Source organism: Schistocerca americana, chromosome 2, assembly GCF_021461395.2.
Source record: "Schistocerca americana isolate TAMUIC-IGC-003095 chromosome 2, iqSchAmer2.1, whole genome shotgun sequence".
Taxonomy (NCBI): Eukaryota; Metazoa; Arthropoda; class Insecta; order Orthoptera; family Acrididae; genus Schistocerca; species Schistocerca americana.
The window spans coordinates 735,682,085-735,709,063 of NC_060120.1; the positions used below are offsets into that span (position 1 = coordinate 735,682,085).

The 26,979-nt window shown below is 38.4% G+C and overlaps 1 protein-coding gene across 1 annotated transcript in view; it reads left to right on the plus strand.

Moving 5' to 3' along the window:
• Positions 1-25,858, plus strand: part of LOC124595106 (zinc finger protein 252-like) — an 80,324-nt gene extending 54,466 nt beyond the window's left edge. The window contains exons 6-7 of the mRNA XM_047133703.1: positions 4,763-4,873; positions 24,818-25,858. Coding sequence (XP_046989659.1) covers positions 4,763-4,873; positions 24,818-25,729 — 1,023 coding nt within the window. The 3' untranslated portion in view covers positions 25,730-25,858. The remainder of the gene's footprint in view (positions 1-4,762; positions 4,874-24,817) is intronic.
• The last annotated feature ends 1,121 nt before the right edge of the window (positions 25,859-26,979 follow it).

The window sequence follows — 26,979 nt, forward strand, 5'->3', positions numbered from 1 at the left end:
ACTGTGCAAGCTGTGTAAAAGATAGTCACTACCACTACAATTACTGAAGCAACAGGGCTCCATCTGAAATTAAGGTAGCCGAATTTCAATTTTGGTTGTTTTTTTCCATACTGTGTTACACATTGCCCTATTGTACAGCCAATCACAAAAATGAGTAATTGACCCACTGACTGCGCAATAAGGGGTAGAACATTTCAAAAATATATCTGAGATAGCATCATTGAGATTATTTTGATGTGCAGACAGCTGCTGCATCCTGTGAAGAGACAGAGGCATGGAAACAAATTCCAAGAACTGTTGTTGCTAGAAAAGTTTGAGATAAAGTTATCGCTCAGGTTGCTGAACACTTTGACTTTACAGATATGTCACCACTGCAAATTTATTTTATTTCAAAAAAATTGTTTTGTACAGAAGTCAGTTTCTGCAAACATTTCTGCAGAGGTCTTGCAAAAATATCCTTTTTATGATGGGTGCAATAAGCTGAGAACAGAACTTCAGATATACTGCACGAGGAATGAGTTTAGAACTCTCAGTGATGCTCTCCCACTTCTGAAATTCCTGTTCAAAAGTAATTTGCAGAAGCCCTTTAGTGAAACAGTGAAATTACTGAAGTTATTGTTACCATACTGGCAGCATCGTCTGAGGCTGAGTGATCTTTCTGCACCCCAAAGAGAATAAAAGCTTGTTTGCGAAACATTATGAGTCATGGCTAGTAGTAGCAGTAGCATGCTTTCCAGCAAGAAAAACTTAATATGCAGCATCATAGACTTCAGTGAACACTTCATTGACAGAGTCTCTGCTCTTAATGTGTGTACAATGGATTTTTCATACAAACATTCATTGAAAGTAAGTGTGTTTTGTACATCAATTATATTTTATTCATTATTAGCCTTTCTATGTTAATTATTTGAAACTTTGTAGACCACCTTCCAGAGAACCCCCTAGAAAAACCTCCAGGAAATGAACCGTCACTGATACATACACAGCATGGCATGTCCTTGTTCTTGCAACCCACCTGGCATTAATTTACGTTAATTTCTTCGGTCTCAGCATTTCTCCTCAGTATTGTTGCTTTCTCATTCCTTTTAGTTTTTTATATCTTTTATTTCCTGACCTGTCTATTTTTCCAGGTGCTCACATATATTCTGCTTTTAGTAACTCATGCACAGTGTTTTGTCAGTAATCTCTGTCTTGCATATTACCCTATTTTACACCTTTAATCTCTCAGGTTGTCAAATCTCATCTGCTGAAATCCTCTACAATCAGTCTTTCCTTCTCATACTGTGCGCAAGTCTCCCCTGACTTGGTATTCTGAGCGCCTTTTCTGAACTCTCCCTTATTTCGTAACCTGACCAGTCCTTTACCTTCTCCCCTTTTCCTTCTTCTTCAACTCTTCTGGGAGAATTTCGGTAGCTTGATTTGTATGTCCTCCTTTTGCCTCTTGGTGAGCAGATTTTTTTTCTCTGTCTGATTCCATAGTATTTTCAAAATATGTTTATTTTGCATTCACAAAATACTGAAGAGTGTGTAAACCGCTTGTTGGCCTGTGTGGTTAGGGTGCACCTGCACGTGCCAGCACTATTGTCTGAACAGACACAAGCAGTAAACATTGCAACATAATGACATGAGATTTTCGATGTAGGCAACCTAAAACAGTTCTGCCTTAAAGATTTGTTTACATTTTGTTCAGTTGTTATTGGGTCCAGTTAAATAGGCCATTTATCACATGATTTTTTGCTGTAGGGCACCACCATATCAGGAACTTTCACAATGAGGAGAACAAAGAGCTGAAAGCTAATGTTAACCTTAACAAATGTGCATCTAAATGAGAACAGCTGTCTGAAGATGAACATGACAGTTTGAATCCAGTAATGGCACTGTTTGTATGAGTAAGTAGCATTATTAACAATGGCTGGCTGCTGTTTTCTTCTTTGCAAAAAATCTGTCTGTATTTTCTCCACAGCCATGGTCTCAAAATAGCAATTTTCAACAAAATATTCATTATTTTGTGAACAGAAGCTGTAAACACTGCAACATAATCATACAGGATTTTTGATGTAAGTAACCTAAAACTAAAACAGTTTTAGCTTAAAGAATTGTTTATGTTGTGTTCACTTGTTATTAGGTACAGTTAACAGTTAAATAGGCCATTTTTCACGTAGTTACTTGCTGTAGGGCACCACCACCACCACCACCACAAGGAACTTCCACCACAAGGGGGACTAAAGAGCCAGAAGCTAATGTAAAAATTTAAAAAACGTGCATATAAGTCTGAAGATGAAACTGTTGTTTCAAAACCAGTAATGACACTATTTGTTTGAATAAATAGCATTTTACAACTGTCAGACAACTTGTTACATTGTCTGATTAGACATATCCTGAGACATGTTAGTGGATGTTAACATGGGTGGGTCAACCCATCACCTTTGTGACTGTTTAAACTTGCTGGCGACACTGTCAGTGTGGTGTCTGAATGTATGTGGAGGAATGCAGCCCATTCTTTCTTGAGAGATGAAACCAGAGAAGGTGGTGATGTGGCACACTGAGGTCTGGAGTGAGGTCGACATTCTAACTCATCCCAGAGGTGTTCCGCTGGACTCAGATAGGGGCTCTAGTCTATTTCAAGAATGTTATTGCCCGCAAACCATTGCCTCGCAGATTCTCCTGTATGACAGGGTACATTGTCATGCTGATATAAATGATCATCTTCCCTGAAATCTTCCTCTATGCATGCAGTACACAATGCTGTAACGTGTTCATATGCTTCCACATTTAGCATTTTCTTAAGCATTATGAGGGGAAAACACCCTAACCACAAAAAACATTTCATACTGCAACATCACCTCCTCCATACTTCTCTGTTGACAATACACACAACAGTAGGCATTCGCCAAACCCATCCATCAGATCGTATGATTCAGTAATTCAAATCACTCACTTCCAGTTCTCCACTGCCCAGTGGCGAAGCTCTTTACACCACCTTAAATGTCACTTAGCATTGATTACAGAAATGTGTGGCTTAAGAGGAGCTGCTCAGCCATTGTACACTATTCTTTTTAACTCCTTATGCACACTTATTGTGCATGTTGGACTCTTGGTAACACTTTGCAATTCATCAGTGGTTCCTTCCACTGATTTCATGTGACTTTTCTCCCACAACCATCCTCTGCAATGCTGGACAATCTGTCCACCAGTGTGTGATGTCTGCCTGGTCTTGGTTTAGAAGTGATTGTTGCTTTGCACTTCCATTTCGCAACCGCACCAACAGTAGTTGATGTTGGTAGCTTTAGAAGGGTTGAAATGTCCTTGATGGATTTGTTACTCTAGTGACATTCACTGTCTAGCCCACATTCCAAGTCACTGAGCTCTCCTGACCAAACCATTCTATTGTTACAACTTCTCTACTGACAATACAGTACTTCCCACCTCCTTTCATACTGGCGGGCCCACCTCTTGTGACATCTAGTGATCCATCCTGCATTACATAGTGATATCCAGATATTTTACATCAGGTAGAATATGCGACTGTTTGCATCAGACATCGTGTAACTTTGTGCAAGTGACTGACAAAACAGGTGTCCCCCTGGAATTCGTTATAAATTACTGTATTCCTTGTAGAATTTATTTGAATCTGCATTCTTTTATGCTCAGCTAGGTTTCAGCTAATTTTCAGGTCATTTTACAGTATTGAAGGACACAGGACAAGAAAAAAATTAATCTAAACTGATGGAACACACACACACACACACACACACACACACACTCACTCACTCACTCACTCACTCAATTGTAATTCCATTCCATTGTTGTTTGAATCTACTTCCCCTTTTCTCTGTTGTATCCATATCTGCCTCTTATACAAAGTGCTACCCTGAATATCTAAGAATTTCATTGTAAATATCAGAAAACTATACTTACGCCCTAATGTCCTCAATCACGTTCAAAGTAGTCATCTGTAGCATATTAGCAGCAACCCCACCATTGTTCCCATTTTGAAAGCAATCCTGGAATTCCGCAAGGTGAAGGGTGTTCAGGACCCATTGTGATTTCACTTGGATGTCTTCAATCGATTTCAAATGTTGCCCTTTCAACATGATTTGCATCTTTGGGAAGAGGTAGAAGTTGCATCCTCCCTACTCTGGCGAATGAGGATGATGCGGGAATGCTACTGGTTTGACCAGTACAGTGAAATTCTTGAATGCTGTGGGCAGCATCTTGTATGTTGCTATTTTTTGTTTCTCTTTTGCAAAATAACATGTACACTGAGGAGGACTGTCTAAGGTAACAAGCTAGAGAAAATGTGGTTTCATATATGCAGCATGTTAAAAGACAAACTCATTCACCATTTACATTGCACGTTATTAATATTAGAATTCCTATTGAACCATTCAGTTTGTTCCCCCTGGCTGTGAACAAAATGTTATGGTATTTACTTCCTAACCATTTTGTTTTTGTTTTGTGGCATCTTCTGTTGCATTCTGTTTCTCTTACTTTAGTGGTCTGTATGTAAGCCAAATGCACCTCTACCATTAGGAAACAGCCCGTGGTCATGGAGAAAATTTAGTTAGCTAAGTCTACAGTAAATTATTTCTGAAATTTATCATGAATTATAAATGCTTACTATGTCTATGAAATATATAGTTAGGAACGTATCATTGTATTTGACAATTAAATAATGCTATATAAGTACATGTGAAACATATAGTTTATTTCAACTGTCTGTTGTATTTATGTTTGTTTTGCTCACTCACTTTGAGTGTAGGTCAGCCAGAGAACACACAAATGTCCGTCCCAGCCACCAGGAACAGTAGTGAGGCAGTCAAGTGACTTGGTGCAGAAACTCCGACAAGCTGTTGAGGTCAAACCATTGCAGGTACAGCCAGTTACTTTACAACTTTACTTCTTCAGGTAAAAGAATTGTAGTTACATGAGAGGTAAATGTTATCATTCACTGTAAGTAAATGGAATGCAGATAATGGATAAGAGAACTGAATAATCTTTTTCATTGAAGAATCAAGAAAATAAATGTAGTCCTGTACAAATTTACAGACTGTGCAGTCTATTAACCATAAAAATAATAAGCACCACCATTCTGATCACCATGTCATCCTCTGCCTGTGGGGCCATTTGGATGCAGCATGGAGGGTTGGGGCTCATCACACCACACTCCTGGTTATTGTGAGTTTAACAGATGTGGTGCCATTATTACTTGGTCAAGTAGCTCCTCAGTTGGTGCCAAGAGGCTGAGTGCACCCTATTTCGGTCCTCTCACCAAGGATAAATCACTGTTAGTACTAGAAATTGAACCCAGGTCCATCTGTCATTCCTCACCAGTGAATGACTTGTATCCAGGAGAAAAGCCATTGATTATAGACATTGCTTGCAATAGAAAATTGTTTGTCTGGAGCAAAAGTGAATCTATGGATATAAATCAACTTTGGTCTTTGATGTACTTTGTGGAGGTCCAAAATCTGGTTTGAACCATTTCTAAGCATGTTGACACGGCCTAGGAAAAAAATAGTATTTGAGTTTAGTGGGGACCCAAAACAGAAAAAAACCTATTCTTTCTGGTAGAAGGTTAGTTGGGTGGTAGTAACCGTATGTAGTAAAAATATCATTTACTTGCAATACCCAAACTAACATTGAAAACAGGATGGGCTTCAGTATTTCAGTGACACATGCAGCCAAAGAGCATAAATGAAAATTGGTCTCAAATTAGATAAAATTAGCCACCTGGAATGTTGGAGGAGCCACACAGAAGGAAACTGAATTGGCTAAACATCTGAAAGAAATGAAGATAAACTTTATGTTAAATACTGAAACTAAGAAACTTAACTTTTTAGAATAAAATGCAATGTAGGAGATAGGACATCACATAATTGTTTTTGCTAGAATGAATTATGGTGAATCCAAATGATTGGTGGCTTTGCATATTGCATGTGTAATAAGACAAACCACTGACATATCACACAGCTGCCTGGAAATGTCAATATCTACTGCCGTGAGGCGAACTTCATTTGTAGACATCATGTGGATTTGTGAGACATGGGCTAATGCATTTCACACTTTAACAAAAGCAGTATGGACTGCACAGCTGAAGGAACAACAAATACACCGACAGTAAAGGGTGGCAGCATAATCATCATTCCAGAAAGAAAGGTGACTATCATGAAGAAATAATAATTACAGTTTTCTACAGCAAAATATACATTTTATTGCATGCTATGTTACTTTTCACCTAGGCTCTTACAAGTTCATTTGGATTGAAATGAGCAGGAGAAGCCTTATTATGCTATGCCCTATTGCCATACCTAGTTCAACAACTTGGTAGTGTGGGGTTTTTGGTTAACATAGTTTTTGCAAGTTCCTGTAAATCAGCCATATTGATGCCAGGTTCAATTTGCTGCTATGTAACAATATTATGAAAAGGAAAGTTGCTACCCACCATATAGCAGAGTTGCTGAGTCGCAGACAGGCACCACAAGAAGACTGTCATAAATAAAGCTTTCGGCCAGTAAGGCCTTTGTCAAAAATAAACGCGCGCCCACACACACACACTCACTCACACACACACACACACACACACACACACACACACACACACACACACACACACGACTGCAGTCCCAGGCAACTGAGGCAGTGTGGCCTCTTTTTCACAAGGGTGTAGAGGTGCAGACAACAATTTTATTTCACAGTTCCAGATATTGGCAGCTGACTCCTAAGACACAGGCAAACAAAGTTGGTCTGCTGTTTCAATAAACACCGTAATGATGGTGGTGACAATGTTCAGAATTAGCCATTTACACTCTGTAATTGTTAAAATGAATATTTATAATTTATAAATGTTTTTCTGTATTGGCAGTTGGAACTTACTTTCTGGTTACACCTTGTATGTTACAAAAACAAGTGATGAGCTATTAATCTTTAGGAGTAGAGTAGAAGCTTCCCAATACCTGGGACTAAATATTGGTAGCAAGCTCAGCTCGACAGTACACAAACTAAAACTATGTACAAGACTGAACTCGGCAACATTTGTTATTCATGTGATTTGGTCTGTTTGCGATCACAAGGGAACCCAAGAGGCTTACTACAATTATTTCCACTATATCATGATATGTGATATTATATTCAGAGGTACTCAATCTCAAGCTCGGATAGATTGTACTGTTTGCAAGAGGGTTGTCATAGTCTTTAACGTAGCCCATCTCAGTCACTTCTGCAAGAATTTATTCACAAAGGTGGATTTATTCACAAAGGTGGGAGTCATCACTATCTCATATCAGTATATTCTCTTACTTCACTTTAAAAAAATTGAAAGGTATGCATCATGAGGAAGATACACAAAATAAACGAGAGTTACAAAGTGAGAAAAAAAATCTCAGCATGCTACACAAAGGAGGACATTACTGGTGCATCAAAATGTGCAATTCTCTACCGGTTCATGTCCAATCTGATACTGGTGACTTGTCTCAGTTCAGAAACTGTATAAAACATTGACTTTTATAGAAGTCCTTCCACTTCAGGCAGGAATTTTTTGACATCATATAATACTTTATAAGTTGTAATGTGCCAGTAGTGATCTGTGTGCTGTAAGCTAAAGCCTGTGAGTACTGTTTAACATAATACAGGAGTACTTGTCCATATTGTGATGTAATGAAGCCTTATTGCCACTGCAAAATTCTGTGGGTGTTAACACTACAATGTCTTAGCTTTTGTGGTATGGTGAAAGGAAATTTGTCCAGTATTCAGTAAAAGTTTGTAGCTGTTCTTAACATAATACCTTATTATTATTATTATTATTATTATTATTATTATTGCTGCTTTATTCGTGAATTACTGCTGTATAAATCTGGCCATAATGTTAAATCTGTATCTAACAACATATAATGTATCTGTAACATTTGATAAATTCTGCTTCCAAGCAATACTCACAATATGCATCCATGAAACATGAAATAATTTTCAAAAAAGTAAGACAGTGATCAGATTTGCAAAAAAACTTTGAGATATGGTAAAGAAGTTTAGCAGACACATTTATTTATTTAGTGAATGACAAAACATCAGACCCACACCTCAATAGATACAAAATGTACAGACAAGAACACGAATAATACACGCACCTGTCCGCCCACAGGCCCTAAATTTACATACTATATGGGCAGCCCTCTCCCATTGTGCTGTAGGCCTTACGAAGCCCACTGACACTGAAACTAACCCCCAAACTTGGTCCAAAAAAGATAGCCAGTGCTGTATCGTCTCATTCTTACAATCTTTTACGAAGACTGCAAGTCAGGAAGGAACACCTCCCTCTTCATGCGATAGTGCCCTTCAACTGGAACGTGAAACACCAGCCACAGCGGCCAAAGACAGTGGTTTTGTGTCTGTATGTTACTTCAGAAGAAGGCCTTTGGGCTGGAAGCTGAAATCTATAGCAGTTCATTTGTTGTACCTGTCCCTTGTGTTTTTTTCTTTTTAAATACAGGGTGTGGCATGAGAACTTTCTTATTTTAAAAAAAATAAATTTAATTATCAATTCTTTACGTAGAGGTACATTTAAAGTTTTATTTCAATAGGTTTTGAAAATGATATCTTGAAGGTGTTCTCCATTTCCTCAGTGTATCTGGAGAGCCAATATTAGATGTATCATTTCAGTTTGTCCAGCATGTCTGTGTTGGCAGTAGTAGCACAAATGTTGTTCCACAGCTCACTCATGGTCCATGGGCAGTTGGTATACACCAATGATTTAAGGTAGCCCATAAGAAAAAGTTGCAAGGGGCTAAATCTGGTGAGCTTGCTGGCCACGAAGATCGCCCCTCAAAGGAATGAGACAGTTGGGGAAGTGTTCCAGCAAAGCAGTGTTTGTGACATGTTAGCCATGGTGCCATCTTTCTGGAATCAGACATCCCCACAACAATTTCTTCAAGTTTGGGAACAAAAACTCCTCAGTCATCTGGACATAATTATCAGAAGTGACCATAACTGCCCATCGGATTTCTTCGAAAAACCGTGGGCCAACAATGCCAATTTTGGATAAAAAATACTAAATTGTCACATGTTCTTTATGCATGGGCTGCTTATGAAGTTCTCTGGGGCTTGTGCCCCTCCAGTATTGCATGTTTTGTTTATTCACACATCGAAACAAATGAAAATGTGCCTCATTGCTGAAGAAGAGAATGGCATTGTGCGGCAGGAGGTTTTTGATCAAGGCTTCAATGCATTGTTTTTGTGAAACAAAATTTGGTGGATTATGTGTGTGCACCATCGCCAGTTGGTATGGATGAAATTTCAAGTCTTCACGAAGAATTCGTCTCACTGTGTGATTAGAAGTTACAAGAGCAGCTGAATGTTTACATGCAGGTTTCTTGGGGAAATTGAAAATTGCCAGCCTTACTTTCTTGACATTTTCTGGTGTTCTTGTGGTTCTTGACGGTCCTGTTTTTTTTCACATTACCAGTATCAATAAATGTGTCCACCCACATAACAATTGATTTTCAGTCAGAAACATGGTCTGCAGATGTGATATTAAACTGTTCCCTGAATGCTCACTGGGTTCTAACTACTGAACAGCCATTGGAAAAGTGGGCCACCACAGTCTCTCTCCCCTCCACTGCATGTTCGCTACTAAACTAACCTTAAGAAAAGAACTTTGTGAAGTGGCTCAGTCCCACAAAACAGTGAGTAATGGCCGCTTTTTGATGTGCATTTCAAATAAGGAAGTTCCTGCACCACACCCTATATTAATCTTTGCCTCAATAAACACTCACTTCCAATCTCCTGACAAATATCAGAAATAACTTCATACAGAGAAAGAGAAGATTCATAAATAATAAAACATCACATAAATTTCAAGTTCTGTTACTTCTTTTTTAGTTGTCAGTATGTTAAAGGTGGTTTGCAGCAGTCAGCTATAGCCCTTGTAATTATAACTTACATCTTATGACACACATACATGTACCTTCCAGTTGTGATACATAGCCAATAATGATAACAAACAGTGTGAAATCCAAGTTGGAATATCAACAATATCAGGAAAAGGATAGTTTGCTACGTGTGTGTGTGTGTGTGTGTGTGTGTGTGTGTGTGTGTGTTTTTCTGTGCTGAAGAAGGCTTTGGTTGAAAACTAAATAATGTGTAACAGTCTTTTCATTGTGCTTGTGTGCAACTCGGGCATCATCTTTACAGTGAGTAGCAACCTATCTTTTTCCTAACATTATTGCTGTATTCTGCAAACTCTTTCTTATGCACAAAATCTTCCCAAGTGTTCTTTGCCAGATGTGCAATACCAGGAACCGAAAATTTGGTACATGTTCAATATTAAATGCAGAAAATAAAGCTATTTCAAACTATTTCTAATAAAATAGTTTGTCTGGATACAGTTAACTGTGAAATAGCCTTTATTAAGTAATTTTGCATTTTCATATTTTGTGGCAGAATTTGGATCTGTATTCACATTTGTTGCAAATATGAATTTTTCAGGTCCCTGATGACACCATTTTAACAGCTTTTACTGTAACCACCACACTGCTCGATCTATGTCAGGTGATTAAGTATAGCGGGCTGAGTTGCAATTAACTGTCTGGATCTTCCTCAGCAAGTAGTTACTACAAACATCTCTATACCACTCACCAGTTGGTGTCAGCTGTTTTGCTCTTGGCAGCCAGCTATTGCTATACATGAACAAAAAAGTGTCTTTTGTTGTATGTGCTGGAAACTGTTGCACAAATGACATAAATTGATTATTGAAAGTTGCATTTATTTGGCACTGAATCCTGTGCATGCATGTCCACAAAAGTTGAAACATTGATAGTTACACTCAACCTGCAACATTTAATTTTCTAAATCATGATTTATTAAAAGAACACTGAGACCTGACACTGATGTATAGCTGGCACTTGGTGTTGATATCACATTGGATAGTGGTACCATGCAAAGTTTGGCTCAGCAAAGATGTATTGTTAGTATTGTGTCTGACCAGTAACTGCTCACCACTACCAGTCTTTTAAATACTTCAGACTTTTTGTAACAATATGTACATCTTCTTTTATATTCAGGGATGATTATTCTCTGCCTCAAAAATGTCATTTTTTCATTAACATTCGTATATTACAGTGCATTTAAACTAACTTTTGATAGTTTTATGCGTGCTGCACCCATCACAACTACTTTTGAAGTGTAGTCATTAACTGATCTTCAGTGAAGTAATAAATGAATGACAGTATCAATCTGGACAGTGACATCAATGAATATTTTATAAATATTCAAGATTATGTTGTAAGCAACATGACATAAGGGAAGAATCATTGTGCTCCTCTTCCTCAGACCTGAACATGGCTGGAGCTGACAGAAACAACCACCTTCTCATTCTGCATGTCCAGCAGTTCTTCACGGGTCTTTGTTTCCTTGGCTACCTTCTTGGTATGACTCACCTCGAGACTAAATCCTTGGGGTATTGTTCTCAGTGACTCCTTTTGTTAAAATTTACATTTCACTGAGAATAAACACTTTATTGCATGCTATGTTACTTTTCACCTAGGCACGTATAAGTTCATTTGGATTGAAATGAGCAGGAGAAGCCTTATTGTGCTATGCCCTATTACCATACTTAGTTCAACAACTTGGTAATGTGGGGTTTTTGGTTAACATAGTTTTTGCAAGTTCCTGTAAATCAGCGATATTGAAGCCAGGTTCAATTTGCTGCTATGTAATGTTTCTCTGTATCCAAAATAAAATATCCACTTTCCTCCACTGCAATCTCTGAGCTCTATCTAACACAACAGAGTGATATGGCATGCGGTTCATGACTGTCATTGTATTTGGGGGAATATTTTGCTGTAGAAAACTGTGATTATTATTTCTTCGTGATAGTCACCTTTCTTTCTGGGATGATGATTATGCTGCCACCCTTTACTGTCGGCGTATTTGTTGTTCCTTCAAGTGTGCAGTCCATACAGCTTTTGTTAAAGTGTGAAATGCATTAGCCCATGTCTCACAAATCTACATGATGTCTTCAAATGAAGTTCTCCTCACTGCAGTAGATACTGACATTTCCAAGCAGCTGTGTTATATGTCAGTGGTATCTTCAGAGACAAACATTTTCCATGTCATAAATTAAGTTTCTGACAGCAGTTTCAAAGAGACTGCTTGTTCCCATTAAATATCTTTGCTTTTCTGAGAAGGTTACTGTAGTGTACTCCTTGCACTGATATTAAGCATACACATTTCTGCATGCTGCATCCTGCTCGAATGCATCCATTTTGGTTACATGTTGTAAATTCATTCCTTGCCCAGTGTTTCCAAGAGAGAATGACCTGCTGATGGTCCATTGTTCTCATTTTCCTTCCTTCCCTTCTGTTTTACAGTTCTCAGCATTGTAAATCTATGAATGTTAAGTGATGTGGCTATCCTGTCCACAACACCTGAAACATCTAATATCTGACTCCCACTGTTGTACCACAATTAATCATATGTACAAATAGCACACACAAATCTACAGCAGATTGGAATTCTGATTCTACCCTCAGTACCTTTGAAGCTGGTGACTGTGTTCTTGGATGATGTCTTTTGCAGTTAGCCTCGTGTTGAGACACATCACGGTCCTACTAAAACAATTCTAATACAAAAACACTAGTTCACAACAATAGCTTGTAAATGCAGAACACACCAGTGCTGGAAAACTCTGCGTCACAATGAGACCAGAGGAACATAAAAGCACTATGTACTACTAGTTATTGGCAGTGTGGTAACAAGGTGCAGTATACCTGTCGACCTGTTGGTGGTGCTGGAGAACAAAATATGTCATTGTTGGTGTTACTGTGGCTATAGGGTAATGTCCGCTCCGCTGGGATGAACTGTAAAAAGTCACAAGTTATTTGAAAATTGAGAGACAGAATGCTGGCCAGTACTTACCCTCAGAATCAGTGAAGAATTGGGGACCACACCACCAAAACACACACACACACACACACACACACACACACACACACACACACAGGGAGAGGGGGGGAAGAGAGAGAAAGAGTTGGGAGAGATGGGGAGCAGGTGGGGAGGGGCAAAGGAGCTAGAACATGTGACAGATAAAAATAAGTATAGAGTGATGATGATGATGATGATGATGAAAGAAGAGGGGGAAATGAGTTAAGTCCAGGAGGTAGTTGGGATGCAAGGTTGTTTCAGAGGGAAAATTCCCACCTCTTGAGTTAAGGGAAACTAGTAGATGGGAGGCTCCAAACAGCCTGGCCCCTTGAACTGTGCTGCAAATTATGTCCAGTAACTGAGTACTTGGTGTCTCTCAAATAAACAATTCTTCTATTCCAAGGATTCCCATACTTTTCCTCTGATAAAATAGGTTTGATGAATCATCTTGCTTATTTTGAAGGTTAACAAAATTAATAAAGTTTTAAAAAATCAGAAAAACTTGTTTATTCAGTTATTACTTCAATCACATGGAAGTCATAAAAAGTTAAAAAATAAGTAAAAATTATTTATTCATTTCAAATGTATTTAGTATTTTTTTTTTATTTTAAGATTCTGTACCGCAATTGGTAAAACTGGGACCCTTATAGGATCACTTTGTTGTCCGTCCATCTTTCTGTCTGACTGTTGAGACCTCTTTTTCTCAGCAAAAAATCAAAGTATCAAGTTGAAATTTATGACAGGTACTAAGGACTAAGGTCACTTAGTGGTGTAAATAATTTAAGCTGCTAAGTCAATGCAGTCAAAACATACAGTATGACCACACATGTCACATATTTTGATACTTACAAACTCACTCATTGAAACCTACAGGGGAACTGTCTGCTACATGCTGGGCTTGATGGTCTAGGGTAAGGTGCGTGCCTGGAAACTGAGAGATTACGGCATCTAATCTCGGTCTGACCATGGATTTCCTGATCTTCATTTTAGCCTAGTCTTCATCTCTCAGTGATGAGAGGAGTCAACAGAAACAACATGTTTTAGATTTCATATTAAACTGTAGGTCCACTTTCCACAGTTGGACAACTGGGGTACGTTAGGGACATACAAGTCATCGAAATGGCATCTGATAGAAAGACTTGCACTAGGCCATTGAGCCACACAGAATTATTATTATTATTATTATTATTGCTATCCAAAATTTCAATTTTCTCTCTAAAGCTGCATTTTTGTCCATTGTACTAAAAATTATAACACTTTTTCCTGAAGTGATATGTTAATTTTATTGCCGTTTGTAAAAATGTCTTCCAGACATGCAAGTTTTATCAACCATAAAGGGTGTCTTAAAAATTCAATAAAACTTTGTGTGGAATTATTTTGTGCATTAAATAACTCATTATGAACTTCGTAAAGCCTCAGTTGTACTTTTCCTCTGGATAGCCATCTCACTTCTGTATGGAGTAAAAGTGCGTTGTGTTCACTACTCATTACAGCACACAAAATTTTAAAAGATCTGGACTGCAGTGGTTGAGATTTTACATAGTTTATCATTATCACCACTTTATTTAAATGTATTTTAAAACAGTAGGCATTTCTTTTTGTTAGTAGAGCTAGCCTATGAAAAATACAGTGACTGCTGGTGGCTCTTGTAGCTATAGTGCATGCAGAATACTGTGGCCAGTAGATGCGCAGATGGCAGGGCATGCGTGAGGAGAGCAGTAGTGGTGGGGGGTGGGGGCAGGCACTGTAGAGGAAATGCTGAGTGCTGGAGGGGAAGTGACATTCTAAACTGAAGCAAAAATGCACAATTTTGTGTGGATATTAAGTAGGTCCTCTTCAAGCCCACACTTGCATGATGACCATTCAAAAAGATCTGTCACTTCTCCTTTGGTTAATATCAAAAAGGAATTCCACTGAAAATACAGTGATTTATTTTTGCCTGGTTTGTTAACCATTTGTAACTTTCAGAGAATTGTCAGGAGTGGGGAGTTTTGTGCAAAACTTACACATTTCTCTTGTTGTCATGTTAAAATTTGCTTCTTTTGCCAAAACTCAATGGAGTTTACAGTCTCACGTCACTTGTTGTGCAGACACAATTGCGAGAGAATTCTGAGACAGTTGTTGTGTAATGTGTAATGACTTCACTTACGCTGTATCAAAACCCATAGCACCCCTCATTTCACCAGCTACTGATGCTCCTTAAAAATTATATTCTTTCATCGGAAATGTCTGTAATTAGTAGAATAATGTGGTAGATAATGAGGTTTTGCATAATAACCAACCACCAAAATACTTTCCTCTTTGTGTGCTATCATTTGCCAAAATCTCATTTTGATATCTCAAACCGCTTATGAAATATGAGCTATATTATGGATATTTCACTCTGGCTTTTGGCTGGCACAGTGTGATTGCAAATGAGTGTGCTACATCAAATCATTTTTCTCGAGACTGGTTTCATTCCAAACTTTTTGAGTTTCAGGCAGTGTCTTACTTCCACTTAAATATCACAATAACTGTGACCATTAGTGAAATGATGGGCACATCATAATAAACCTGACACACAAAGCTATAAGTAAAGCAAAAATGAATTTTTTTTTTTACCGAATATGTTCTGTAAAATTGTTTCACAAAGATTGCAGGGCGTGCACGTCTATTCCGTCATCGCTGACCAGCTGAAGGGTGGCAAACGCTTGTAGGCCTCCTGAAAAAATGAATGAAACCACCCGTTGCTGTAGACAAAAACTGGTCACTGCACATGGGCTACCATATCCTGCACAACTTATACCTACAGTATATGTGTTGCAGCTCCCTTTGTTTTTCCTACCGTGGTTGTAGTTCCATCTGTGCAAATACACTTCTCCCATACAATCTCATGTTTTATAATATAATCGTTAATACAACTAAATAGATCTTCTCCTGTTTTTTTTTTTTTTTTTGTAAATATGCTGTCATGACTAAATCTTCAATATTTTTATTAAATGTATAACAACCAAATACTAGTAATACAGCTAGTCCCGTGACATCTATGGATTCGTCCGTTTGCAGTGGATACTCACTACAAAGTGCAAGTTGGTAAATTAATTTCTTCTCTATGCCACCGGAAAGATCTTCGATGTGTTGAAACACGATTATTAGCTAACTGTACCACATTTATTTTTTTGGCAGTCTGTTCATTAATAACTGTGTCTGTTCATTGATAACTGTGTCTGTTCATTGATAATTGTGTCTGTTCATTGATAACTGTTTCTGTTCATTGATAACTGTGTCTGTTCATTAGTAATGACGTCTGTTCATGAATAACCATGTCTTTTACAAATGGCTTAAAAAAAGTTTTTCTCTAATTGAATGAGCTTCTCCATTAAGTTCAATATGGTAAATTACATGGTAAGATGCTTGTTCATAAGAGGATGGTACCAAATCAATGGTGAGAGCATAGTATAAGCTATTTTCATACAGAATATAAACTGTAAGAGATGCCTATCATGTGCACATGATGTTTTGTGGCACCAACAGTGGTCAGTTATGAAATTTACATCCCTTAAATTAGTACTGTCAGAGTGTCAGGAAAATAAGCCATGTTATTAATAATTTTTTTGCAGACCAGTTATTTACTTCCCAAGGACCCAGTTTGGAAAATCCTGTTCTATGCCCATTTATGTGCTCATGCAGTTTGTGGTAGTCATTCTTACATGATACGCTGTGCAGTGGACATAAGTTAGTTGTTAAACAACATGCACAGTTTCACAAACTGCTCTGCCTTCAATATTGTCATATTTACCGTTAGTAGATCTAAAGTAAATGGTAGCAGGGGGTTTCATGGGGCAGGTTTTACAGTGAGAATGATTACAGGGATAGGAACTTAGGGATAGCAATGGTTTGAGAATATCATGTTTTGACTAGGATGTTATGGAGGTTAGGAGGGCAACAGAAGGTGACAGTGGGTGGCATTTGGAGGGAGAATCTGATTTCAAGGCTTGGTTTGAGAAGGACTTAGTTTTAGTGAAGAAACATGTTGGAGCATTCAAGGGCCAGTTGGTGTTGGGTGAGAAAGGGGGGGGGGTGCTTCTGAGTATTGTGGAAGTGAGAGCTGTGTCAGTCAAACGATGAGAAGAGGCTACTGCCTAGGAAATGTCTGGAGTAATCGCGGAAAAGGAAAACATGAGGGTTTGTTGTTGTGGGTGTTGAGGAATTCGGTTATGAGGCAGATTCGTTTGCCTTAAATACTTCGGCTGTAGGCAAGGGAGTGTTTGATGGCGAATGGGTGGCAACTGTGAAAGTGTAGGTATTGTTAGTTATTAGCTGGTAGAGCGAGGTTTGGAAGCGGGCTTTAGTGAGGCGAGAGTCAACATCATGGAAGGTAGCCTTGGTTTTGGAAAAAGACCAGGTGAATTTTAATTGGGAATGAAAGTAAGCTGTTACAGGAAGTGAAGGAGTTATTCTTCACTATGAGTACAAACCATAAAGATGATGGTGATGAATATGTACTAAACTGTGATGCCCAGGTTCCAAGTGTGGAGGAGTGCCTCTTCCATGCAGCCCCTAGAAAGATCATATAGCACAGGGCCATCCTGATTTTGTGTTTCCTGATTTGTTTGTTGGTCTGGCTCTCAAAAGTGAGTAGTTTTGGCTGGAGATGAAGTTGGCAATTCTGACAATAAACAAAGGTTAGGAAGAAATACTAACAAAGAGGTAGAGGGGCTGGCCAGTACTCACCTCAGCTCAGTACAGCCGATAGATACACAAAAAACAGAACCGAAAATTTAATTTCCTAGCTTTTGGAACAAATGTTCCTTCATCAGGGAGGAGAGAGGGGAAAGAAAGGGAAGAAGGGAAAGTAGATTCAGTTACTCACAACCCAGGTTATGAAGCAACAGGGAGGGTAGCCCTGTTTTCCTTTCCCTGTTGCTTCATAACCTGGGTTGTGAGTAACTGAATCTACTTTCCCTTCTTCCCTTTCTTTCCCCTCTCTCCTCCCTGATGAAGGAACATTTGTTCCAAAAGCTAGGAAATTAAATTTTCGGTTCTATTTTTTGTGTATCTATCGGCTGTACTGAGCTGAGGTGAGTACTGGCCAGCCCCTCTACCTCTTTGTTAGTATTTCTTCCTAACCTTTGTTTATTGTCAGAATTGCCAACTTCATCTCCAGCCAAAACTACTCACTTTTGAGAGCCAGACCAACAAACAAATCAGGAAACACAAAATCAGGATGGCCCTGTGCTATATGATCTTTCTAGGGGCTGCATGGAAGAGGCACTCCTCCACACTTGGAACCTGGGCATCACAGTTTAGTACATATTCATCACCATCATCTTTATGGTTTGTACTTATAGTGAAGAATAACTCCTTCACTTCCTGTAACAGCTTACTTTCATCATCTTTATATGAAATTTTCCATTAATCATTTAAAGGTTAGGAAGAGTTTCATGTGGCAGTTGGGAGAGATAGGTAGTGCTCTACGGCTAATATACCACATGTGTGTGGATTGGTGGTTTAATGCAAGGTCACATAAATAGGGAAAAGGGGGATTTTAGATGGGAGTGAGGATTCAAGACATTCCAGGAAGTGGTTGATGCATTTTATGAAGGCTGGGAGACACTCTGTGACAGGTTTGAGATGCTGGTCAGCTAAGGTTAGGTGTGTTTGCTGCCAGTTTTGAAGCCAGTTTCTATCAAAGGTACTGTTAGTTCCAAAAGGTAGAACAGGCTCGTGTATTTTTATATGTCTGAGAATTGGGATTTAGCCTCTCGAAGGTAAGCCTTCCCAGTAGCTCTGTCTCAGAATTTTATAGTTTTCTCAACTAAATTTTTCTTTTGATACAAGTTATTTTAATCACACTATAATATCCACAGATTAATGTGGTGTAGTAAATGCATAGATAGTTTACAAATAGTCCATACCTTTAATAGTATTTGGCTTTATTAAGATTTGATAAATGATCTTTGCATTTTGATGCCTTTTGTCATTAGTGTTTACCCGCTATAGCATAATCGACATTAGCCTCTATCTTCAGCTGTGTTTCCATCCCAGCACCAGCCAGACATCTGTCATTGAAATGGATAATCTACATGATTTCTCTGCAATTCACATTTCAGCATTTGGCAGAAAGTGCTCAGACACTCTCTCAACCATTCCTCTCTCAAATAGCATGTGGGGAAAATGAACATCTAAATATTTCTGTGAGAGTTTGGATTCCTCTTCTTTCATCATAATAGTTATTCCTCCCAATGTAAGTGGGAGTCAACAAAGTGTTTTGGCATTTGGAGGAGAAAGTTCGTGATTGTAATTTTGTGAAAAGATATCACTGCAATCAAAAATGCCTTTTGTTTTAATGATTGATCACCTCCTCCACTTGCATATGTCATCTGTCACATTCTCCCTCCTAATTTGTGACAACACAAGATAAGATGCCGTACTTTGAACTTTTTCGATGTCCTCCAGAAATCTTACCTGGTACCAATCCCATGCTAAACAGCAATACTCCAGAAGCGGATGGATAAGTATAATGTAGGCATTTTATTTAGTAGGTCTGTTGCATCTTCTAAATGCTCTGCTTTTAAAATACGGTCATCAATTCACCTTCCCCAGAACATTATCAATGTGATGGTTTCAATTTAAGGTGTTCGGAATTAAAATCCCCAAATGTTTAACTGAATCGACAGTCTTTAAACTTGTGTTATTTACCATGTAAACAAAATTTTATGGAACTTTTTTAGTACTCATGTGGATTACCTTGCACGTTTTGTTCTGATGACTTTACTAGAGGGTAAGCAACAGCATTTTCTGCAAACAATCTAAGAGGGCTGCTCGTATTGTCTCCTAAATCACTTATGTAGATTCAGAGCAGCAGAGGGCAAATAACACTTCCTTGGGGAACCACAGATATAAATTTCATTTCACTTGATGACTACCCATTCATTACTATGAACTGTGGCCTTTCTGGCAGGAAATCATGAATTCAATCACACAGCTGAGATGATGCTCTATTGGTACACAGTTTGATTAGAATCCACTTATGGGGAATAGTGTCAAAAGCCATCAGGAAATATAGAAATATGGAATGAACTGGAGACCCCTATTGTTTATAATCATTGCATAACATGAATAAAGTGGTGGTTGTGTTTCACGAGAATGATATTTTCTGAATTAATGTTAGTTGTGTGTCAATAGGTTGTTTTTGTGGAGGTACTTCATTATGTTGGAACACACTGTGTGTTCAGAATACTGCTATAAGTTGATGACAGTAATGTGAGTCTGTAATTCAGCGGATTGCTTCTGTTCCCTTTCTTGTGTGTTGGTGTAACCTTCACAACTTTCCAGTCTTTAGGTACAGATCTTTTGTCTAGAGCATGGGCATGTATGAATGCTAAAAATGGAACTATTTCATCTGCATACTCTGGAAGCAACCTGATTAGTAGAAGATCAAGACAGGAAGACTTGCTTTCATTAAGTGATTTAAGTTGCTCCCCTTGAGTAAAATTGAAACAAGCGATAGTGGGCGCACAACCGAGTATATTGAGATAGGAAACCAACAGTTGGAAATCCATATTTATTGTGTTATGGAACGTATGGGTGGGCATTGACCAAGATCACCTAAATAGGACCTATTTGTTGCTTCCATGTGTGACTGGTCAATGTTACATGCTGTTCCTGTGAGATATGCTGCCACAGTTCTTGGAGACTGTAATTATTGTTGTCCGCAAAAGAATCTGCTTTCAACATGACAGTACACCAGCCTATTTTGATGTTAATGTCCACGAACACTTGAATGACACACACCCTCATCATTGGATTGTAAGGGAGGTCCTGTCTATGCTTCAGGTGTCTCCTTACAATTTCTGACAAAACATGTTTGTTGTTGTTGTTGTGGTCTTCAGTCCAGAGACTGGTTTGATGCAGCTCTCCATGCTACTCTATCCTGTGCAAGCTTCTTCATCTCCCACTACCTACTGCAACCCACATCCTTCTGAATATGCTTAGTGTATTCATCTCTTGGTCTCCCACTATGATTTTTACCCTCCACACTGCCCTCCATTACTAAATTGGTGATCCCTTGATGCCTCAGAACATGTCCTACCAACCGATCCCTTCTTCTAGTTAAATTGTGCTGCAAATTTCTCTTCTCCCCAATTCTATTCAGTATCTCCTCGTTAGTTATGTGATCAACCCATCTAATCTTCAGCATTCTTCTGTAGCACCACATTTCGAAAGCTTCTGTTCTCTTCTTGTCTAAACTATTTATCGTCCATGTTTAACTCCATACATGGCCACAGTCCATACAGGTACTTTCAAAAACGACTTCCTGACTCTTAAATCTATACTGGATGTTAACAAATTTCTCTTCTTCAGAAATGCTTTCCTTGCCATTGTCAGTATACATTTTATATCCTCTCTATTTCGACCATCATCAGTTATTTTGTTCCCCAAATAGCAAACCTCATTTACTACTTTTAAGTATCTCATTTCCTAATCTAATTCCCTCAGCATCACCCAAGTTAATTCAACTACATTCCATTATCCTCGATTTGCTTTTGTTGATATTCTCTTGTATCCTCCTTTCAAGACACTGTCCATTCCCTTCAACTGCTCATCCAGGTCCTTTGCTGCCTCTGACAGAATTACAGTGTCATTGGCAAACCTCAAAGTATTTATTTCTTCTCCATGGATTTTAATTCCTACTCATAATTTTTCTTTTGTTTCAGTCACTGCTTGCTCAATATACAGATTGAATCACATCAGGGAGAGGCTACAACCCTGTCTCATTCCCTTCCCAACCACTGCTTCTCTTTCATGTCCCTCGACTCTTATAACTGCCATCTGGTTTATGTACGAATTGTAAATAGTCTTTCGCTCCCTGTATTTTACCCCAGCCACCTTCAGAATTTGAAAGAGAGTATTCCAGTCACCTTCAGAATTTGAAAGAGAGTATTCCAGTCAATATTGTCAAAAGCTTTCTCTAAGTCTACAAATGCTAGAAATGTAGGTTTGCCTTTCCTTAATCTATCTTCTAAGGTAAGTCTTAGGTTCAGTATTTCCTCACATGTTCCAACATTTCTACGGAATCCAAGCTGATCTTCCCCGAGGTCGGCTTGTATTCTTCTTGAAGCATGTCTCATATGTCTTGCTCACCAGATGATAGAGTTTTGTCAGGGCTGGCTCCCCCAAGGCTCAGTAGTTCTAATGGAATATCTCCCATTTCATCTTCATCTACATCCTTTTCCATTTTTATAATATTGTCCTCAAGTACATCGCCCTTGTATAGACCCTCAGTATACTCCTTCCACCTTCCTGCTTTCTCTTCTTTGCTTAGAACTGGGTTGTCATCCGAGCTCTTGATATTCATACAAGTGGTTTTCTTTTCTCCAAAGGTCTCTCTAATTTTCCTGTAGGCAGTATCTATCTTACCCCTAGTGATATATGCCTCTACATCCTTATATTTGTCTTCTAGCCATCCCTGCTTAGCCATTTTGCACTTCCTGTTGATCTTATTTTTGAGACATTTGTATTCCTTTTTGCCTGCTTCGTTTACTGCATTTTTATATTTTCTCCTTTCATCAATTAAATTCAATATTTCTTCTGTTACCTAAGGATTTCTACTATCCCTTGTCGTTTTACCTACTTCATCCTCTACTGCCTTCACTATTTCATCTCTGAAAGCTACCCATTCTTCTTCTATTGTATTTCTTTCCCCCATTCTTGTCAATCGTTCCCTAATGCTCTCCCTGAAACACTCTACAAACTCCAGTTTCATCAGTTTATCCAGGTGCCATCTCGTTAAATTCCCACCTTTTTGCAGTTTCATCAGTTTTAATCTACAGTTCATAACCAATAGATTGTGGTCAGAGTCCACATCTGCCCCTGGAAATGTCTTACAATTTAAAACCTGGTTCCTAAATCTCTGTCTTACCATTAAATAATCTATCTGAAACCTTCCAGTATCTCAAGGCTTCTTCCATGTATACAACCTTCTTTCGTGATTCTTGAACCAAGTGTTAGATATGATTAAGTTATGCTCTGTGCAGAATTCTACCAGGTGGCTTCCTTTTTCATTTCTTAGCCCCATTCCATACTCACCTATTACGTTTCCTCCACTTCCTTTTCCTACTGTCGAATTCCAGTCACCCATGGCAATTAAATTTTTGTCTCCCTTCACTATCTGAATAATTTCTTTTATCTCATCATACATTTCATCAATCTCTTCGTCATCTGCAGAGATAGTTCGCATATAAACTTGTACTACTGTGGTAGGCATGGGCTTCATGTCAATCTTGGCCACAATAATGCGTTCACTATGCTGGTTGTGGTAGTTTACCTGCACATATTTAAAAAAAATAAAATAGGTGTGTTATTCACATCAAGAAGTTTTTTGTACCTCTCCCAAAATGATGATGCCCTGCCTACCATCAAACATTCTGCTTCACCGTCATTATCTTATTAAATCACTCCAACTCTTGCACCACAAGTCATACCCATGTCAAAGAACTAAGTACAAAAATCTGTACCATGCAGCACCCCACCCCTCCCTCCTGCCTCCTCCTCCTTCCCCCTCTAGTGTTCAGCCATGTCATATGGCTAGTTCACTATCAATTATGGCATAATTTGCTATGTGTACATGACCACAAATCAAATGTGCACCACCAAATTGTGACTGAGGGCATCTCAGTTATGCAGTGGTGGGCCATGTTGCACAGTACAACTTTATCAACTTCTGTGAATGCTTCACCTGCGCCACTTGCATCATTCCACATCATCCCAGATTTTCAGATCACAAAAGTGGAAGCTTACTTTCCAACAGATCTCATGGTCCATCAGTGCTTCTGTAATCAGTCCCCCGCCCCTTCTTCCTCCCCCCTCCTCTCTCTCTCTCTCTCTCTCTCTCTCTCTCTTTCTCTTTCTCCAGGGTAACAGTAACAATGCAGTTCTCTACTGCAAGTCTTGTATTTTAGATTTTATTGGGTTGGGAGCTTTATAGTTTTCAGGGCACATGCTTCAACAGCCACAAAAACCTTGAACAGGTAATAACTTCTTGTGCTATCTTGAGCAAAACTAAAGGTATATAATGGAGTTTTAGATGTATTGATCTGTGAGGAACTTGAGATCTTAAATATCAGAAAGATAGATGACATGAAAGTAGTGTGTTGTAAGCAAAATATCTTGAGGAAGATCCTTGCCCAGTGTGATGGCTTCAGAAAATGGAAGAACCAAAAATATTGGGAACGTTTTCCAGAAAATGAAGACAAATGGAGTTCAGTGGGGAGTATGTGCTCACATGCATAAACATCTTTGAGCCAAGTGTATGGTCTGAAGGCCTATGCATCTGTCTGCTTGGTATTCCCAGGAACTAGTGATTGGATAAAGTCATAGAAACACAAAAATGTATTTACTGAAGCAAATTGCAACGTCGTCACATTATCCGTAAGTGCTGTGAAGTAAGGATCTCAGCTGCCACCCTGGAGTCTTCTGTGCTGCCGTTCTCCTTCCACCTTCCCTTGCTTCTGTATCTTTGTGAGCAACATTCTAGTGCAGTTTTCAAGGTTTCTCCTCTGCTCTGCTGCCCCTTTGTTTCCTAAGCTCTAACCTCTCCCTTTCTCATTTCTTCCACATCAACCATTCTTCCATCCCAGTCAGGCTACAGTGCGAGAAAAAGAGAGAGAGAGAGAGAGAGAGAGAAAGGGGGGGGGGGGCATGTTCATGCTTTATGCAACTGTGCTTGATTTGAAGAACAACAGAAGTGCAAAGTGCTGGCCTGTATTACCACATCATCACTGTTTCAGATTTGTTCTGAAAAATCTTTGCCGTATTTATAAGCAGTCCTGTTACTGTCTAGTAAAATTATTAAGTGGACACTTTTGATGCTCATCTGATCGTGCAATGAAAACATTAATAGATCTTTTTTCTGTTTCAGGAAAAACACATTGTCACAAATGGTGTATTGGCTGCAAATGTTAAAGAAGGATGCGGTGTATTAGAAAAGCACCACACTTGGAGCAAAGAGACACAGCTGGTCAAGAAGCAACAAAATAATGACTATATCATTCTGGCGAACAGTCACATTCAGTCTGCATTGTCACATGATGTTATGGTAGATTCTTCTCCCATACTTTGGATAACGGGAGAAGTTGAAAAATCACAGACAAAGGATACAGGTCTAGAATCTTTGCATATGCCACAGATAGTTGGTTTATGTGATACAAAGCTACAACAGGTTCAGAAAGACTCTAATGATGAAACTGTTACAAGAAGTTATCCATTGAAATATAGTCCAGTTAATAAAACTATGGGTAATGATGAAATTTTTTATGAAGAAATATGCAAGGATGAAAAAGATACTAATTTTGTAAATCAAAGTAAGACTGCTAACACTACTGCTACTAAAATGTATAGCACCAAGCTAAAAAACGTACACAATATATCCCATATTAAAGGATGTCCTTCCTCTAAATCATCAGATATGTTAAATATAGTTATGTCATCTCTGTCACAATCTGAAGCTTCCAAGAACCCAGGAGTATTTCATGAAAACAATGATCCATTCACACTGAATATTCCAGTAGTATTTAACACTAGTGCTGAATCTATGTATCTTCCTAATGATAAACAAAATATTTTAACAAGCTGTAAGTCAGAAAATCCTGATTTAGGAAATAAGTCAGATGTGTGTATTGGTAATACTTGTGGTGCTGCAGTTTCACAGTCAAAATTTACTCAAGAAAGTGATTCAGGAACTCATGAAGCATCAAAATGTATGTCTCCTCCACAGCAAATGTTAACTTTGAATGAAGAATCTCTTAATCTGTTTTATGACACAGATATATAAAGTATAGTGTCTTTTTATTTGTTATGATAACTACATGTTTTTATCACTTATATGTTCAGAAATATGTGTGACAGTGTTCTCTTGCATTGTTTAGCAATAAAGAGCATTTATAGTAAGTGCCATTAAATATGTTGCTGGTTTACTTTTTGAAAAACAACACTTTAAGTAATGCTATTTATTTGGAACTGTGTTATGTTGAATGTCTATGGGTAGGAACAGTTGGGGGGGAAAAAAAAAGAAAAAAAAATAGATGTGTAATTCACAAGTAATTTGGTTGTGGTGGTGATATAAATATTTATCTGGAAGCTATCTCATGATGTAATTATTCCTATTGCATGTCGGGAAATTGTCATTATTTCCAGTATGGATTGTGGCTCTTTTTCCATTTGATATGAGGGGGTATGGATTTGTACACTCAGCTGACTTCACACACTACTTGTCAGGACTATGGAGACACTGGCTCAGTGAGGTACAGCAATACGCAAATGCTTATGTGTCACAACTGTGTCTGACAATCTAGTACTGGATTATTTGGATTTGTCAAGACTCCATTTTGAGCCAGAAAAGACATATTTCGCATCGAAACCACACAAGTTAAAAACACTTTTGTCCAAGCAGGCAGCCAGTGACATGACTCGACTTTCAATGGGTGTGTGGAGGTACTTGCCACAAGCGTATGTTGACACATAGTATTTAGCATTCCAAGACAGTGCCAGCTCATAAGCATCACCCCCCCCCCCCCCCCCCCAGACAACCACTTGGGCATTATGAATTGGTTTCTCCAGTTGTAACATCTGAAGGCATTGCAACATTTATTGTCATGATTGGTACTGAAGACAGGCCTTTAAAATCACAATGTGATACATGACATGCTGTAGACACAAGACAAATTACTAAAAGTAGCAATAACGCAATACTGACAGTTAAGTATGTATTAATATTACTTGAAGATTTGACAGATTTAATACAATTCGTTGCTTGCTTGAAGTTCAAACATTGTTAGTAGTCATTACAGTTTCTTATACAGATGGCATATCAAACAGATCACATGAAAAATCACAATTAACCATTACCATTTGAGTATGAAAGGTACTTCATGTGTACCAGATATTATAAATGTTAAGGTGATATTTAGAATTGAATTGAAAGAGTAAATTATACTAAAATGTAGACTTTCACGGCCGGAAATATTATGTCCATTATAATTATCCGGGCTGTTATGCCGTGGTCGGTTGATGAATTCTGTGTTG